The sequence below is a fragment of the Asterias amurensis genome, chromosome 1 (genome assembly GCF_032118995.1).
Source record: "Asterias amurensis chromosome 1, ASM3211899v1".
Lineage (NCBI taxonomy): Eukaryota > Metazoa > Echinodermata > Asteroidea > Forcipulatida > Asteriidae > Asterias > Asterias amurensis.
The window spans coordinates 21961475-21980866 of NC_092648.1; the positions used below are offsets into that span (position 1 = coordinate 21961475).

The following is a 19392-nucleotide window of genomic DNA, read 5'->3' on the forward strand; positions in this document are numbered from 1 at the left end:
TGCATATGGGTAGAAAGATGTTGTAAAAGTAGAATACAATGATCCACACAAACATGCCTCAAAATTGCGTGGTTTTCTTTTTACCTCGTCGACTAACACGTCGGCCATTTATGGGGGTCAAAATTTTGACTCCCATAAATGGCCGACCGTGTTAGTTCGCACAGTAGAAGGAAAACCACGCAATTTCGAGGCAAACTTGTGTGGATCATTGTATTCTACTTTTAAAACATCTTTCCAACCATATGCAGTATATAAAAAACGGTTACAAACGCTTGTGTTTTGACCAACTCGTCCGATCCAAGGCAACGTGTTCCTTTAAAACATTTGTTTGTTAGAAAGAAAATATTTAGAGGATTTTTTTAAAGGGGGAAAATACATATATTTGGTTTGAACACCATGTGTGTATCTACTTGCCAGGTAGAGTTTGTTGTTAGAAACTGTTTTGCTTAATTCTAATACCGCGGAGTAGATTGTTGGGGAGACTCAGTTCTGAAAAGAACTGTCCAGCTTATTAACTATTACCTGGGCGGATGGATAGGCTGGGACTACTACTTTAGCTTATAGGATCGTAATTAACTGTACTGCCGCGGAGTCAGTTCTTGGATTGGTCTCAAAGGTTTGACTAGCTTGCTCCTTGCTCCAGTCATCGTCAGGGGAAAATATAGACAAACTATTTTAACTCGGGTAGCGGCAATTTGCAGTAAGCAGTGCTTATAGCATTGTGCTTAAGAAGATCTATGAAGTTGGGCTGTGTATTTCCATGTTCTCACTTGCCTAGCGAATCTGACCCAATTGGGGGACCATGGACCCACAATGGGTCCTGTCCTTTCTCTATGGTTGGACTATTTATAATGAGAATCATGAATGTGACTATTTCATGCACATTTTCAAACAATATTTCGTGTAAATCTGAGAAAACATGAAGTGCATGTATTTAACTAAGTACTGCTGCACTGTTGAATTGAAACAATCTACATGGCACACATCACCCATCTTCGAGTAATTTTGAATTGCCATGTGACCTTTTTGTTTTGAGCGAACTAGAGATTGCTACACTACGGCGCTTAACCTTGACCCACGACTGATTCGTGGTGCACTGTGAAGGCGCATGTTATTCCATGGAGGAAGAATAGCCCCACACCAGTTAAAAACGATGACATATTTTTATAGAAAAAAATCAATAACATACGGCTATGGAAATATAAATAACAAGTTACACAACCGATCGGCCTGTATTCATTTCAATCAATGAAAAACCCAAAAATAATGGCATTATTTTTGCAGACGACGCTCTCGGCTTCATCATCATCACAAGCGCACGTTGACATCTTCCCAGCAGCCTTTGCGAAATCCACACATCATGGACGTCAATGGTGGGAGCTCGGAAAACTGTAGTGGATTAGGTGAGTATTTTTCACAAATTCTCCCCACTGGTAACTCTAAATTTGTTCGTAAAATACATTTTTTGATAGAGTATGGTCTCAGGTTGGTCTCCACACTGCCTTTGTAGCATTTGAAAGTTTACAAACGCAATTTTTAAGCGTATAATTTATAACCGGCGATGTGTTTATGTTGCGATTTCATGCTGTCAAACGAGTCACCGTATTCACGTGCACACACGTACACTTACACCACATAATCACCGGGTGGGTTGGCATTGAAATTGTATGGGCGAGAGACGGTGTGTTGTCAATGTGCATGTTTGCATATCAATCAATCAAGATACATAATTTATCACTCTCTGGCATAAAAAGTACACGTGGATGTCAATTCACTATTTACATTTCGTTCATGCGTAGAAATTTTTGACTTTTGACAACTAAATTTTGACTGAACTTTTCTACAAAATTATATTTTCCCCAATAATCTGAAATCGGAAAAAATACATTTCTGTTTTGTTTTAATTTGTAAAAAGCATGGCAGCTGCTAGACCCAGCCCAGTAACTGGACGGCTGGGCTCCATTAAAATTGACATCTGCGGTTGGTACTACTCCCAGCTAGTGTTGTGTTTAGTGTACAAATTGGTATGGCCGCAGATTGTCAATTTTGTATGTAAAGATATAGCGCCCCAGTTACATCCGTTAACATCCGACCTAGCGCCCATCCGTTGCATACATACTAAGGTCCTACCAGTGCAATGCAACGGACACTATATTACGTTCTTCCAGGGCTATGTCATTGTCATTTTGAATAAGGGAATAAAGTGAAACAGCCATACACATCATGTAATGAAAATTATGATGCTATGTGAGAATGTACTGAACGTAGTCTGATAATACAAAATAATAAAATAGTAGTGAATGACAATGGGTCTAGTGTTTCTTCTGTAGACCCAGTGTTCAGTACTAGTGGTGCTGTACTCTTTTAAAAACATTTTTACATCCTGCTGTCTTACTAGCAGACGACTGAAGGAGTACAGTGCTTCAGTTACTCTGATTTTAAAAAGATTATTTTTTTATGTGCAAAATGAAACACTGAAATGAAAAATGTAGCTAGGGGTTTGAATTGCTGGATATTTGGCCCTTGGATTTGTATAATAGAAAGACTACTCTTCATGACTAATTTGGGATTCACATAATGTATTATTTTGTATTTCTTGCTCAATTTTAATGTCATTGGGAAGTTTAAAAGGAAGATAAAGACCAATTCATGAACATCAGGGGCCATTGGTCATGGCCTCCCTCCACTCCAATGGTCCAGACTAAAACAGAATAAACAGAGCCAGTTAAATGTAAATGTTCATTTGCTGTCTATCACCCACAACACCATTAACCATAGATTACTCTGACAACCATTCAGACCAATGAATAACAGCTACTTGTAGTCTACTCCTATCAATAGTACTGTTTACTCTACCAATTAATGGCAATTCATTGAGGTGTAAGAAGATTAGATCTATGCCTAGCAACTGAATAAAACCACATCACAATGATGTATTTAACGCTTGAATAGAGGCTAAGAGGCCATAGTTTGTATTCCATGCATTTCAAGACCCAATCAGCTGTATAAACTGAGGAGGACAATAATAGGTTTAAAGTGGAGCATACAAAGGATGGGTTTCTATTGCCCAGTGGTGTACCTTTGACCAAAGCTTTGACAAGCTTACTATTACCATGGAGCTACAGTATAAAAAAGAACACCATGCTGTTACTATTTGAGAACCTGGAGCCATGATTTGACAGAAATATGTAGTTTTCATTCATTTCTTCTTGGTGATCATGCACCACTGGTAAATGCATCAATAGACTGACGACTCTGCTCTGTCTGAACTTGTGAATATTACAACTAAAAAGTTCACCAAATATGCATTTTTGTTAAAATTATCAATACAGCTCTGATATTCTAAGTCTGATATTAAAAACCTGTCCCCATAAACAATGAGAAAATAGAATTAGCTGATTGCAAACTGCTTACCAACCAAAGGACCTACATGTACGTATGGAATAAATTCAAGAAATAATTAATGATGCTTTGACCCTAGCAGAGTCTTTCTTGAAGGTTACCATTACAATGTATGTTAATTCTTTGATTTCCACTATTACAGTCTTAGTGCATATTTCTGATAGAACAGAACTTCTAGAAAGTTTTTAGGCCTATTTGGTACTATGTCTGTTATTTGTTGGTGAATATTGCTCAGACAGGATAGTCTCCAAGGAGTACCCTTACTCCCTAGTTGCTTTAAAGGGAAGGTACACGTTTGGTAATTACTCAAAACAAATATTAACTTAAAAACTGACTTGGTAACGAGCATTGGAGAGCTGTTGATAGTATAAAACATTGTGAGAAATGGCTACCTCTGAAGTAGCATAGATTTTGAGAAAGAGGTAATTTCTCACTAAAATAATAAAAGACTTCTAGCCAGAAGTCTTTTATTCCTATCTGAAAGCACACAAATTCGTCCAATAACAAATTTCTCTGATAACGTTCTCGCAACTTCGGATGACCAATTTAGCTCAAATTTTTACAGGCTTGTTAATATTTCATGCTTATGTTGGGATACACCAAGTGAGAAGACTGGTCTTTGACAAATACCAAACATGTACCTTCCACTTTAAAGTATTAATGCTATGTCAGAGCATTGACAGGACCTTTTACCTGCATATTTACCTGGAGTGTTTAAAGGCGCATAGCACACACAGGTTGCAGATTTATTATCATTTAAAGCTTGACGAGCGTTAAAGGATTTGAGGATTTGCTTGGTTAGGTTTAAATTGTAATGTGATCAAGAATTATGCTTGTAAGAAGGGCTCTTGGTGTTCGTTTGTTCGTTTGTTTATAATAGACCCACCCTGACCATAGATACATGCAATGTAGTGGAAGTAGTGACCTGAAGCTGGCTATGGGGCATACCCTGCATTATGCAGTTATTTTTCAGACGGATGATGAATAACATGTAAAAGGACAGACTTATATAGTACACCAAAGGAGTGAAGGGAACAAATACTTAAACTTCGGCAGATATCTATTCTTAGTAGGTTTTTGTATTAGTTTTATTGAATCCTTTCAATAATAAGTGTATGCATCATAGGCTATGTTTACATGTAGTGTGTGCGTGCCGACATGCAGTCAGTAACACCTCCTTTTCATAAAATAAACCTACTGTGAGCTGACACACATGTTTACCTACTATCATACATGGTTGCTTAAATTTTCAAGAATTTTTGTAAAGAATGTTTTTCTACCTATAGATGCAATCATGTAGCATTAGCAGTGGTGGTGAAATGTAGGTCACGGGTTTTCCATTATGTAAAATACTATGATGAGGTGAGACACCAACTATGTTGCATGTTGCACCCTACAAGTTAGTAAGGAAAGGTGGTTCCTTGTCATCACTGGCCACTAGATATGGTTTTCTTTATTGTTTACTTTTGGATGAGTTTAATACATGACAGTTGGAGTGAGCAAACAAAGTGTATCACAAACTGCACTTGAGGTGACACAGCACAATTGCAACTGATTATATTCAATACAGTTATTGACATCTTTGATGTTTGATGGTACCTTTAAAAACTACAAGAACGTTGAACTAAATAATCACTCTCGGGTCATTTAATTTACATTTTGAAAACTGACAACTGTAAAGTTTAAATTTTTCTTAGTAAAAGGACATGTGTGTGTTAAAAAAAAAAAAAACAGGGGAAAATCAAATCAAATGTACTTTCAAGAACATTTGCAATGGTGCCAAACCAATGATCAGGTCCAAGCAAAAGGGCAGGATAACAGTTACAAATGATACATTGGGAAATGTTATTTTGGCTGAGTAGGATTTGAAACTTTGCATGGTGGAGATAAGATATAGAAGAGTTTGCGGTAACACCATGTAATAACAATCTCTAAATGAGTTGGGGTGGTTCTGAAAAGAACCGTTGGGTTAACTCGACGTTTCGATCAGTATGCTCTGATCGTCTTCTGGAGAAAGAAGACGATCAGAAGACGACGATCCAGGAAGACGATCAGAAGACGATCAGAGCGTACTGATCGAAACGTCGAGTTAACCCAACGGTTCTTTTCAGAACCACCCCAACTCATTTAGAGATTGTTATTACATGGTGTTACCGCAAACTCTTCTATATCTTATTTTGGCTGGTTACTGTAATTGTGGTAAGCATAATTCTGTGCTGCTTAGCTACTTTTTTGTGCTGAAGCAGCTCTATGACATTGCCTCAGGTGAAGTACATCCTGCCAGACAGTGTAACCGGTACTTCTTGTAATTGGTAAATCATGTAGGCCTAATAATTGGCAATGAAGATAAAAATGGAAAACACTTAATGAGTAAACTTTACAGTTATTGTATTCCTTGAAGGTAGTTTTTATTATTATTTCGGAATTTTCTGGTAATGACACCAAGGATGGCATCTCATATTAAGTGAACTTAATCACAATGTGCATGGTAGCTTGCAAGCCTGAGAAACCTTTAGACAGGGGTGCTTGCCACATGTATGCAAACTAGAAACACCATGAACTCTTCTGGGTTCTTTTGCGTGCACTACCAATCCGATGGTAACTTTGCTCCCAAGCGCCACAACTGGGACTTGAACTAATACTCTGCTGATTACACTAGAGTTTGAGTCTGGTGCTCTCAACTGTTCGGCCGTGGCGCACCATTTTAATTTGTGAAAAATCAACATTTCGATTGAGCACAATGTATGTAAGTACTCCAAAGTGAAGTGTACACTGTACATGTACATTGTACACGTCCCTGGAATGTGAATGGTGCCATAGGCCTGAGTATACATAATTGTTTTCCCATCCAATTATTTACCAGAGGCTGCCAGTCGTCCAAATGTTTGACAACCTTTCTCCTTTTTGAAAAAACTCACACTGTTATGCTGCGAAGAAATCAACTTTTTACATGCTCCGCTCATTTGTGTAACGTTCACAGTCACAAATTTCATGTTTCTTCAGTTTTAAAAAGTAAATTTGACAATTTTGGAAGCTAGAGGGGAACACCTGCACACAATGAAAATGTAGACCACTATCATCAGGGCCAAAAATGCAAATTTAGAATGGCACATGCCCATGCCCTGTTTTTGAAATATGTTGGCCTTCAGTAAAATATGGTTCAACTACAAGGTCTATATTATTAGAATTATATTAACCTATAGGCATACATACCATAGTGTTAGCCAGAGGGGTGTCTGGGTGTCTTTTGGACACCCTGTTTTTAATTTGGACACCCTGTTTCATCTGTCATTTACATGTAAATTTATTGTAGGTGAACAATTTGGACACCCAGTTTTAAAATTTCCAGCAAATTTGGACACCCTTTTACCAAATCCAGGCTAAAACCTTGATACATACTAGTAACTACCCATGTGTGTTGATGTAAACATTCTGATTCGGTGTACGTGACTTTCAGTAACATGTGTTTGTGGCTAGCCTAGCTTCCTTATTCCTTGATATGAAACTTCAAGCTGTGTTTGTTTCTTGAGGTAAATCGTAGCATTTCTATGGAGAATTTGACTCTCTCCAAGGGTTTCTCAGCATGGGGGTGACTGCTCATATAAGTAAAAAATGTGCGTTTCATTTGCCCAGTTCTAATGGGGGCAGTTACTGTACTATTTACACAAAAATGCTTGATTTGAATTTTTACAACTTGTGAATGTAAATTAATAGTCTAGAATTACATGTATGTTATTTTTGTGTGAAAATTTCAATTTTTACACTTTTAACTGACACATTTTAACTGACCAGAGTAAATTGTACAGTTTTAGTTTGGTGTATGCTGTACCTCTCACCAATAGTCATTGTGGGTCAAGATCAGCCCTGGTCACAATGATGTAACCACTAGTGTTCACATCTGGTTATATTGGCTAAATTTAAGGCAGATTAATGCAAACTAAAGAAACTTTTGAAATAGGACATTATGCAGGTTTACTAACACTATTCATCATTTTATGCAGACTAACTGGTTTATTACAAAGACTGGAATGGGAGGATGCACAAATAGCCTACATGCTCTTCATTAGGTTTGGATTTCAAGACAAGAGGGCCAGTACTGGCAGTACTTTAATGTTTTGCTTGAAAAAAAACTCGACCTGTTTTCATCCTTAAACCCAGACTGATGTGGGGTGAAATGTTAGAATTCCTTCTTCGCTAATCATCGTTCATGCTGTTCTGATTTTATAAAACAACAAGCGCAATAATGAATGAAATATTCCCATGATGACACTAATTCAATGCAACTAGGGACCAATTATTCCAATCAGTGAGAAGTATTTTTAGGTTTATTGATTGGCCTGTGTGACAAATGTCATAATAATGATTCCCTTTGTTTAGAACTCTTTAATCCCACTAAGGTCACGTTGGGAAGAGTACTGAAAACTGAAACACACAATCATTAAAATGCGAGGGTCTCTCTTATGAGGCAGTTCAATGCGGGTGACTCCCTGTGAGAAACAGTGAATAACAAAAAGGTGTGTTGTTTTAATTAAACACTGCTTTTGTTTGCTGAATTCTGGAAGTATTATGTATCATTTTGCATTCCCATCTTATGCTTCATAATACAATGTACAATTGAAAAGTAATACCTCAAACAAAAACGTTGAATTTGTTTTGTTATAAATGAAGATGAACACATTTCAGTGAAACTAATTGATTGTTTGCAAACTATTCACAAATCCAAGGCCACTTTTTACAAAGGGGTGAGATTTGTGTGAAGATGAAGGGGCCATTGGAACAAACTTGACATATATGACAAGCAAACTGTGATGTAAAATAATTATGGCGATATTATTGAATATTCATTTTGTGATGAATTGTGTCTAACTAAAAATGACTTTGAAAATTTAAGCTTACTAGACATAGTAACCTATAAAATGAGAAGTGAAAAACTCAACACAAAAATGGGCGAAAAAGAAAAAGAGGCATAAGAGAGAGTGAGTCAAAAGTAACTATTTTGTCAGTCTTCTCCTTGTCATTTAAAAGCTGTTCATGAGTGTTCATAGCACAAAAAAAAGAGCATGATATTCTCAGACCTTTAAGAAATTGCAAGGTCAATGTGCTTTATATCTCCAGAAATCCTCATGATGTTGCCATATAAATTTGTCAAAACTACGTGCAAATTGTAACTACACACACTTCTTGAGACTTGAATTAAGTTTCAAACAGACTTCCGAGGGCTTGAATTTGGGGTAAAATCAACAAGACTTTATCCCAATCGAGCTCAAATTTTCACAGGTTTGTTATTTTATGCATATGTTGAGATACACCAAAGTGAGAAGACTGGTCATAAACAATTACCAATTTAGTGTCCAATGTCTTTAAGTCAATATTTAAACATTTAACTTGTTTCTGATATGACATGAGGTTTAAAACACAAGACTGCTGCATATGATCTGGTCAGGAGTTTACTTGCCCAACACTTGAATCTCGGGCCTGCAGCCCAGTGTAAAATTGTATCATTGCAATAACAAGAAATTGTAATAAACAAGAAATATAGGCCCTACAACAAATATTACAAATTTAAAGTTCAGAACTGACAAATTCTCAGCTGGGCATTTCATTATCAAATTGGCTGCAGGTGACGCTTTTAAAACCTCAAAAACATTAACTGATGACAAATTTTTCTGTGGGTGGGTTTGCCAACACAAGTGTGGAGAAGGCCTTGGGATGGACGCAGAGTCATGTTAACAATATGCAATGAACTTGTCACTTCTAATACGTTTGTTGTGTAATCATGCACATGTCAACATAACCTACCGTTGTGTGCCTCACTGGTTTTTAACTCGCCTATAATTGAATGATAATGCAATAGGGCCTGCGTGTGGCTTTTACGTTTCATGTACCGGTACATTGAATCTTCTTTGAACTGTATTTTTTAGGTCTTGTTTTAATTAATTTTTTCACTGAATATCTAGGTCTGCCCCAGACACAAACAATATATACATAGTGCACAATATCTATCAATACAGGGTGTGTCAAAATACTTTGTGTTCAGATGTATCTCGGTGTAATTTTGTTGAACTACAGAGTACACTTGAAATGGTTTAATTAAATTTAGAGGGGGGAATCTGCATACCGTATGACACACCTGAAGCAGAATAGTTCTCCTGTATAGGTTTTACAATATGATGGTGGGTGAGATTGATAAAACATCTTTAGGCATTTCATTATTGGCAGAGGTGGAATGCATCAAAACTGCAGTTACTTGTAAAAGTAGGCAATGAAATGTTTCATTTGTGTGATTGTACGCGTATCAAAATGACTAATGTCAGGCACCATATGGAAGTAGTAGGGTTCAGTATGGTGAATTTAATGAAATGACGACTCTGTCCCTTTCTTGTCAGAATTGCAAACACAGTACAGTGTAGTATAACCACATGTCATAAGTCTGGGTCCCAGTCAGAGTCAAAATCAGCATTGAGCAAAATAACATGGTAAAAGTCTTATTCCTTGTCCCTTCAAAATGGTTTATGCAATACTAAATTTCTATTTTATAATCGTTGCAAAAAGTTGCATTGCCCAATTTTTTGATGAAAAGCTGAAAACATTCTCGGATGAATTTTGTAGGCATTATTTGTAAGTATTATTACTATTCTATTTTTTGGGATCTTTTCGGAATGAGAAACTTTGTTTGTGTTAAATGTAGTCTAGGGTGTTTGGTTTTTGTAATTAATTTTTAACCAATTTTGTTAATGTGTTCTTGCAAGCAAAGTATCATAAATCAAGTCTGAGTGTATAGTCCATAGACTCTTTTTCTAGACATTTATGTGTACATTACATTAGTACATGTATGTACTCAAGAGAAATCTGACCCCAGTCAGATGAACCAACTATAGGTTTACATAGTGTTTTTGCTTTAAAGGGGATACCTGAGTTGTACTGTGTAACTCCACTGTTACAGTTTTTACTTCGGTATCAAACAGTATCCACGATTTCCCTTGTTGCGACTCAAAAAATAACAGTTGCTCTTCAAAATTAGCATTCATTGCTCTGTCTAAATATTTTGCTATGCAAAAGTGCCAGACAAATTCGTACCCTGATCAGACAAAGGAAATAATTATGAATTTTTTACTTGTTTTCATTGCGTTGCTGTTCCATTTCTTCCAATCATTTCCTCCTCACGGAACAAGCACTTCCTTGAATTTTCCATGAAGTATTTACATTAAGTTATAAGTTGAAGGTAAAAGATGTTACCGTACAAGTTTTTAAAATATGTTTATTTTACATTTATTACATAAAGACATCACTTAAAATAAAGGTATACATTTAGTAATTATCAAAGACCAGGAACCTCACTTGTTTTCCAAACATGCATGCATACCATAACAAAGCTGTGCAAACTTGGGCTCAAATGGTGGTTGAAGTTGCATGAAAATGCTTTGAGGATTTGCTTGGTAAAAGCCTCTGCTTAGGGAACACTTGGCAAACTTTAGAAAACAGCAGCCATTGAATCCCTGATAGCTACATTTAAATCAAACAAAATCAATAATAATAATAATAATAATAATAATAATAATAATAATAATAATAATAATAATAATAATAATAATAATAATAATAATAATAATAATAGTGATAATAATATTAACCAGATTTTATTTTGCGCTTTTCAAATCCGGAGGACGTCTCAAAGCGCCTCCAACATTATTACCCCTCGTCACTGGGCCTTCATTCATTGCTTTTTAAAAACCATCTCAGCTCCCTGGGAAGTATGCAGCCTGTGCCACATTAATATGCGCTACCCGGCTAAATCAATCGCAAGAACCATCTCTGCCCTCACTGGTACTCATTTACCCCTGGGTGGAGAGAAGCAATCATAGTTAAGTGTCTTGCTCAGGGACACAAGTGTCACGACCGGGATTCGAACCCACAGAGCTTGAGTTCACTGCTCTTATCCGCTCGGCCACTACACCCTACATCAAGAAATTGTCATTTGAAAAGTGTCCTACCTGAAACCAGCTTGTTTTGGAGCAGTCTGGCCTGAAACTTTATCTTTGTAAGGCCATTTTCATTTTGTAAGTACTACCATTGGAAAAAAAACAGACATGTAAGCCCGTTAGAACCATAGAGTGCTTCTTGCACAAAGGCGACGGGACCGCAAGGAGACACGTGCGGGCCATTATATACGCGCGTTGAATATGAAACACACGTTGGAGTTTGTGTTTATTGAACGCTACGCGATGCTGTTTTGTTCATCTTTACAAAATGGCCGCACAAACACATGCTGTGGGATGCCAGTTTTGTCAACTTAGAAAATGGCCGCCTGCGCACATGCCGGAGCGCGTATATAGGCCAGTGCGCCCTCTAGTTCTTATATATAACTCTATGGTTAGAACCTATTGAAGGGGGTACCAATGCAAATTACCCGCAGGGCAACAGAATATAGGCTCATGTAGCCGGTGTGTAAACCCAGGCCGGACAAGTTACAAACTTCTGGCAATTTTTTTGTAATTGTTAACTTTTTTTTCAAGTCTTTTTCTTCATTAAACCAAATGGATTTGTCTTGAAAATTAATTATTGAAAAATTTGTACAGTATGTAATTGATTGATCCTTTTGAAAGTAAATGAACATTAAAATTTAACTGAATTCCATAGACTATAATGGTGTAGCCATTTATAGGATTCTTGCTTCCGTAGATCTTGGTAACCAAATAGAGATGGTGGATTGGTGGAAAGGTTGATAATTTAATTCTTGCTACTACCCATGTGGGTTAGCAGACGGTGAGAGGGGATTGGTGGTTGCATTATAAAGGTGGGTAGGATTTCTGAAACCTATTCTCACTTTTGAGGCTGATGTTGAGCATCAGGTTAGAGAAAACACCTGTTGTTGTGAATCAGGACTAAAGTCCAGAGCTTTGCATCATATTCTGCATGCACTGGAATGTAGGTTAAATCTATATATTAAGGTATGAATAGGGTTTATAACAGAGTTTTAGAATCAAACCTAGTGCGTTTTCTCATGTTTAGGATTTATTGTCTACGGTGTAGAGTTGAGAGAATTAAAAATAACATTTAAATCTTTTTACTAACTTACCCAGTTCCTGCACTTACGCTTTTCACTATTATTACAAAGGAAGGGCGCGCTCGTGCAGTAAATGGGCATTTAAATGAGTTCATGATCTCATGTACAGCCGGCCACAGGCCTGCTTTGGTCATGACAACACAGTCCCTTCAAAGGGATTTATTTAGTACGACACCAAATGCACAAACTTGAAACTTGAAACTTCTCTGGTAAATTATTTTACATACATCTGCATTCATCACAATGAGTGGCCAAAAATTTGATCTACAAAACGTGTCAAAGCCCTTTATAAGGAAGCAAATTTTGTTTTTTCCATACAATGTTCAGAGAATGTACACAGAATGCGCTGAAATTAATTGTCGTCTACATGTAGGTATGATGGTGAAGGCATACCACCTTGGGATGAAGTAGGATATAGGCACCCAGTCTTGCATCTCAGTGCCAGGTCTTAGACAATTAAAACAACCGGAAATGTTTCTTATCACTCTACACCTTGTAGAAAAACACCTTCTAGAAAAGTCCAAATTGCTTTGCTACTTTGCATTACAATCAAGTTGCGTTGCTTCAGAAAACCAAAACGTCTTTGTGAATATATGTATGAATACATGTGTTTTTTCTGACATTAAAATCAATTAGGGCTTATGGTCATTATCTCCTCACGATGTAGAAATATTAATATTTCCACAATGACAGCTTATTGGTATTTCCTGAATAGTCAGAGAGAGCGAAACACTCACTTCTGCACTAAGGGACTTGTAGTGTTACTGCGCTGACTGTACGCTTTGATTTAGGCTCAATGCTAATTGATTTCAGGGTCAGAGGTCAAAGTGGATTGACCCTAAGATGCCTTAGTTCCTGTTTAATGACATAGTTCCTCTCCATAACACTTGGTGCAGGATGCTCTCATTATTTCACTTGGTTAGTGTTTGAATAGACTTGTGGACAAGTCGTTACATGTCTGCCACGGTGATAGCGCTCCGACAGTCTCTCCCGATACCCTGGTAGTTATTTTTGTGAGACTGCTGTCCCCTGCGAGACTCGCGCTGAGCACAGTGATCTCGCGAAAGCAGTTGTCGATCGCAGAGACCTGAATCATTACGCCACCACCATGACTCTACTACAACTGTAACAAACCAATAACGACTTGTCCACAAGTCTAGTGATTGATATGAACAGCATACAAGCCTGTAGAGTGTTTGTAAAATGTTTGAGAAACATTAATTGTCTCGAGCACACCTTCCCAATGATGTTAGGTCTGTATGATTGATGATTAGACCTTAGAGAATGTATTACAAGTCTGGTTTGCCTGACAAGTATCCCACTTGTATCCAAACGCCGTAAGAGTTTTCGTATAATACAATGCAAACGCAATCCCTTGTGTTGCAGTATAGCATAAGGGGTAACCTAACTGACTTGATGGAAGACCTGTGCCTATTCGTTTTGTCAGGGCAAAATCAGGACCCATAAAGCATCGAGTAGTGTCACAAACTGTTCAACTAAGCAAGTTTCTGAGTTTCTGTTGCTATGAGAAGTATAAAAAAATAAATATAAAAAAAAACAGTTTGAAAAAATTCATTTTAATGGGAAAATTAAAAATCAAGACAGCTTTACAAAATTAGCCCCTTGTTATACTCCTTAGAATAATATTTCATAATGCAAGGCTGCTTCATCTCTTGGCATAACTTTATGATAATAAATTAAAATTTAATACTTATTATTTAAGTGTTAACTTTGTCATAACATGAGTATGTAATGCACAAAAGGTGTTAAAGGGGATCTTAGCAACCATGAGTGACTCATCAGTTTGTTTGCAATGAGCGGAAATCAAAGCCACTTAAAATCCCACAATTTAGTGGAATGGAAAACCCCAGTTTGCCTAGCTTCATTACTTGGTTTAATACAGGCACCAGTGGCAGGGTCATGCAAACTCAGGAAATTGGAGCAGGAAATCCCTTGGAACTGCTCTCAAACAAATTTCCCCCATCAGTCTTCAAGAACCTTTATAGCAGAGAACGAGAGTCTTGTGCCCTTAGACAAGAAATATGTTAATGGATCCTTTCCTGCTGTTTGTATACAGAAATAGTTACTGGTACTACGAGCAGTGTGCGTTGTTAAGTCGTGTCAGTGACAGTTCTGTGTTTTGGTTGGACTTTGTATATTTTCTCAATATAAGCAAAGTGGTTGAAATAAAAAAATATGGCGCATGACACGTGGGACTTCGGAAGTGGCAGGGACTTGTGGGATACTTCTGAGTTGTATGAGGTGGATTCCATTGAAGGTGAGGTGAGCGTTACCAAGGGAACCAGGCAGCCACCACCACCTCTCATCAAGTTGGCTCATATGGGCAGAGCTAAAAGACCTAAACCATTTGGTAAATTTCGCAGTAATGCATGCTAATTATATACGGTATTATGTTAATTTTTGTTGTCCAATGTCAGAGTGTGTGTAATCAATGAACATATATGCTGCTGGTGAACAATGTTAGCCTACCATGCCCTTTGACCTTCTTCTGGAAGCTGAATGTTGTACCAAACATTTCCATGGACACTGAGGCAGTTTTCTCTGTTACATGTACATACGTACCTCTCTGGATCATTGCATGTGGTCATTGCATGTGTTCATTTAATAGCCAAATCTGAGAGGTGACTCGTACCTCCATTGGTTGATTTGACATGGAATGACATCCCACTTAACTTTGTCCTAGTTGTAGGCCTATAGAACTTTTTGTGATCCCACATTGAAAATTTCTGCTGCAAAAATAACACAATCAACGTTGCAGAAGTCAAGTTATTCCTATACAGCATTGAGGAAGCTTTCCTTACTCCATGGTTGGGCCTATTGACCCATTTCAAGTGACGTCATCATCAGAAAAATCTTGCGCCATACTGGTGGGCAATTTCACTGTGTTTTTATGCTGTGCGTCATGCAGTGAAGTGTGCATTTTAGGCGACGCGGCGTTAATAAACGTAAACCTAACTGCCCACCAACATGGTGAGCGTGGCTTCAGTCGCCGCGTGTGACGTGCGTGCAAGGGTCAATAGCATGGCTATAGGAATCAAGCTGGTCTGTCACCTCTGTGTTCGAACTTAATGGCGTACCAACCATGTTCACGTGCAACATGTAAAAAGCTGCGTAAAACAATACTAGATTGTGGAAGGTCGCGGGTGGGGTTAGATTCCCATGCGGAAAGACTGTGCTTTATATATTACAGTTAGACACCAATGCAGGGAAAACCTCAAGTAACTTATAATTTCTTCTTTTTCCAATATGGAGTTGTGTCACACTGTTACAGTGTAGTACCCCTGCTAGTTACAAGAGTAAAGCTTGTCTTTTATCATCGGGCAAACTAGGTGATGGATTGACTTTAGGAACCTAAATTGCTTTACAGGGGCGCATGAACACCTTTTTTTAAAGCTTTTTAAACTAAAACCGTGCTTGAATGAAAATATTACTGTTACAGTACAAATCATTTTTAGAGTGACTGTCTAGAAATATTTGGACACTGAGGTGTCAATTCCATCCCCCATTAAAGACCTGCTTGAACGAAAATGTCAACTTTGCTGAATTCCACTTTAAATGTTTTCGATGAATAAGCAAATCGAGTCATATGATGATAAAAAGGTTTCAATTGTGTAAAAAAACAATCATTTTGTATGCCCTTGTCCAGGGCTTTTCTGCGAGATTTGCGAAAAGCCCCGTTACGTAATCACTCTCAAAACGTCATAAGTAGATAAAGCCGCTTTGTTGCAGCGTGGATGTATAACAAAGCAAACTCCCACAAATGACGTCAGCGGCATTGTCCTTTGACGCCCGCTCTCAACGGCAGAAGTGTTTTTAGTTTTTAAAGAAACCTTTAGGTAGGGGCCTGATTTTTTAATCGATAATTACGAAAAGTTCAGAAGTGTACACATATCAAAATTACATTAAAATGGTGAACAAGTGCATTATAAACAAGTAAAAATACCATTTCTGTTGAAAACATTCCGCTCAGGTAGCTGTTTAAGTGTTGTGTTACTATTTCCAGACTTTGGAAATTCAGGATAACGGTACACGTACAATAAATAAATGCACACCTCCTTTCGACTGATATTCAAAAGCATTCAAATAAATCTGAATGATACAGCTTTAAACATGTTCAAGAAGAAGCAGATTATACGTCAGGTGCTGAGAGAATTTGTCCCAATTTTTCTGTTTATGTAAATATACAGAACCCTTGCTTTTAACAGAAATAAATACTGAACGCCGCTTTGACCTCATTTCTATTTTCAGAAGAGTTTCTGTATCCTTCTAACCCTGACGTACCAGACTATGGCTTTGATCTATACGAGCGTGTTGCAAAGCTGGAGGGACAGGTTAAAGACCAAGAGGATGAGATCACATGTCTTAAGGCGGCACTTGCCGACGTCGTAAGAAGGTTAACAACAGTAGAAAACTTAAAAAATTCACAAAGAGGTATGTATGCAGGAATCAGTCCGGAGCAGTTGGTCAGAGCACATTGCTGAAGTTTGTGTTATTAAAAAAGTTAACAAAATAAAATAGTCAACACCCATTGCGAGAGTTGAGGAAGGAATATCATTCATAGGCCTGGAATTTCGTCTTTGAGAGGGCAAGGCCATTTTCATTATCAAAGGGCGCTTCCATTGGTAACCCTTTTAGTACATACGGGAAAACTTTGAAGGGGCATCAAGGCCAGGACTAGGCCAACAGAGGCTATGGCCTCTGTGAGGCTCTGGCCTCTGTGGCATCCATGCAATTCCAGTCCTGCATTCAGTCATTAGAACTTTCATTAGCATAGTTTCTTTGGAGCACGCTATTAATTCTGAGCTTTTTGCTTTGCTGGTGGATACAGAGGAGGACTAACCAAAACAGAGATTCAAAAATGGGTGCTTTTTGGTTACAGAGGGAGCTCTTTGGGTGCTACACACTGGGGAGAGATGGGGGGGGGGCACACAGGTTTATTTAGAATAAAGGATAAGCTTCAACATGGTTGTTAAAAAAAAGAAAACATGTTGTTGATGTCACATTTGTTTCATAAATTCCTGAAGTTGAGGTCATCTATAAACAGTTTTAACAGTTTAAAGATGACCTTTAAAGTTTGAATCTTAAAAGCTTTCTCTTTTGGGAGGGTTAGGGATAATCACAGTTCAGAATCAACACTTGGAAGGAAAGATGGTGTGGTTGTTTTGATCTCATAACCCACAATAATACAAAGAAGAAAACCTTTTCGGTAAAGGAGAAGGTTTTAGCTGTTACTTGCACCTGCCATCGGGGAAACAACATGTATTTTCAAGGGGGAATGTGAAAATTTAACACACTGTAAAATTAGATTTGTACAATGCTTCGGCATAGAAAGCATCCAGCTAATATTACACCAGGCAGCAATCATGGTTCTTTGCTTTTGAAGGGCGTGCTCGCTCATTTAGTCATTAGTTTCTGTTGCTTGTTCATCAAAGTGAAGTACTTTGAAACCAAAACTAAAATGGACAAGTCATGCCATTTTTCCTCAACAAATTCTTACAAAAGGAATTGTTGTTCTTAACATTTGATATGTAAATATCTTTTACTCTAATAAAAGGGTTTTAAATCAAGCAGTTCTTTGATCACAAATCACAACTCTCAAACTGTTCAATGATTGTATTTTTTGAAAACTTTGCTCAGATTTATTCCCGATTTTAGCATTTTCTGAAAATCTCATTGAGCCTACAAATTTGCTGTAAAGTCAGAAAGTAGTCACAGTGTATTATCTGGTGGTACACAGAGTGCTTGAACCTCCTGAATGATAAGCATTAGGAGGGTCCAGATCTAGAATAACGTGGAATCCAGACTAGAAAGCCATTTTCAAGGATTTGTCTACGTCTATCAAATCTCATCCCTGTAGGACTGACATCAACTTTGATTTTTTTTTTTTTTTTTTTTTTGGTTTAGTTTAGTTTAAAGGAAGAGTTGGCTTTCTGTATCAACCAGTTTGCTTATTAGATTAAAAATGAAAATATGCAAGTCTTTTCTCATGGATTTGATCAATCGTTGCATGCTTTATTTTGGTAGAGCAATTTTGTTGGTAGTGCAGGGCAACTAGGCATATGTTTGGTGATTGTTGCATGGATTAAACAAATACAATACATTTGGTTTTGGAAATTTCATTTGAGCATATTTTGTCTTTCGCTGCTTCTGGTGGAAAATTACTTAAGAATGTTTTAATTCTTGTCATGAAATTATTAGTGTTTTCTTTTTGTATCGCATGGTGCATGGAAGAGTTTACTCAAATGCTTTGGAAGTTTTTGCATATATTCATTTCTTTGACTAGCTTTTTTTCTTATCGTGTCCACGACACACAGTTTGTACATTTTAACAATTTTCCTAAAGAACATTTAATTAACAAGCATCTACATGTACCTCATGAAATGGAAGTTCATCTATATGGTTCCAACCAGTGGTTGGTGAAAATACTGGCAGCCCTCTCAAAAAAAAAATGCATTTTAAAATAATTATGCATTGTACATGAATAATAATGCCATCAAATTACCCACATAACTATTATATCGAAGTACAAATGAACTAACATCATTAAAAAAAAAAATTAAATAAAAAGGTAGACTTGTGTCAACCCAGATGTTTTTTTTATAACCGATGTCGCACATACAAAATGGTGGCCAATATTTTGGGGCAGAAAATGTACTCCGTATACTAGATTTCATTTGCTGAAACCAACGTTTGAACTTTTTGTCTTTAAAAATCAGAACCGCTACAAACCGATATTTAAGGGTCAATCAATAGAGGGATTCAGACGCAAATTGATATTCCCCAGTAATTAATACACTTTGTTGAACTACCCAGTATTTACAGGGTTTCTGGTGACTTATTAGACTAGTTCATTATCCACAGACGCAGTCCTAGACTAGGAATAATCCATGACATTGCGCCAGGCC

The 19392-nt window shown here is 37.4% G+C and overlaps 1 protein-coding gene across 2 annotated transcripts in view; it reads left to right on the plus strand.

Moving 5' to 3' along the window:
• The first annotated feature begins 1325 nt into the window (after positions 1-1325).
• LOC139951758 (77 kDa echinoderm microtubule-associated protein-like) overlaps positions 1326-19392 on the plus strand; it is a 67453-nt gene continuing 49386 nt past the window's right edge. For both annotated transcript variants that reach the window (XM_071950862.1, XM_071950914.1), the window contains exons 1-2: positions 1326-1403; positions 16736-16918. In XM_071950862.1, the coding sequence (XP_071806963.1) occupies positions 1361-1403; positions 16736-16918 (226 nt within the window). In that variant the 5' untranslated portion in view covers positions 1326-1360. The remainder of the gene's footprint in view (positions 1404-16735; positions 16919-19392) is intronic.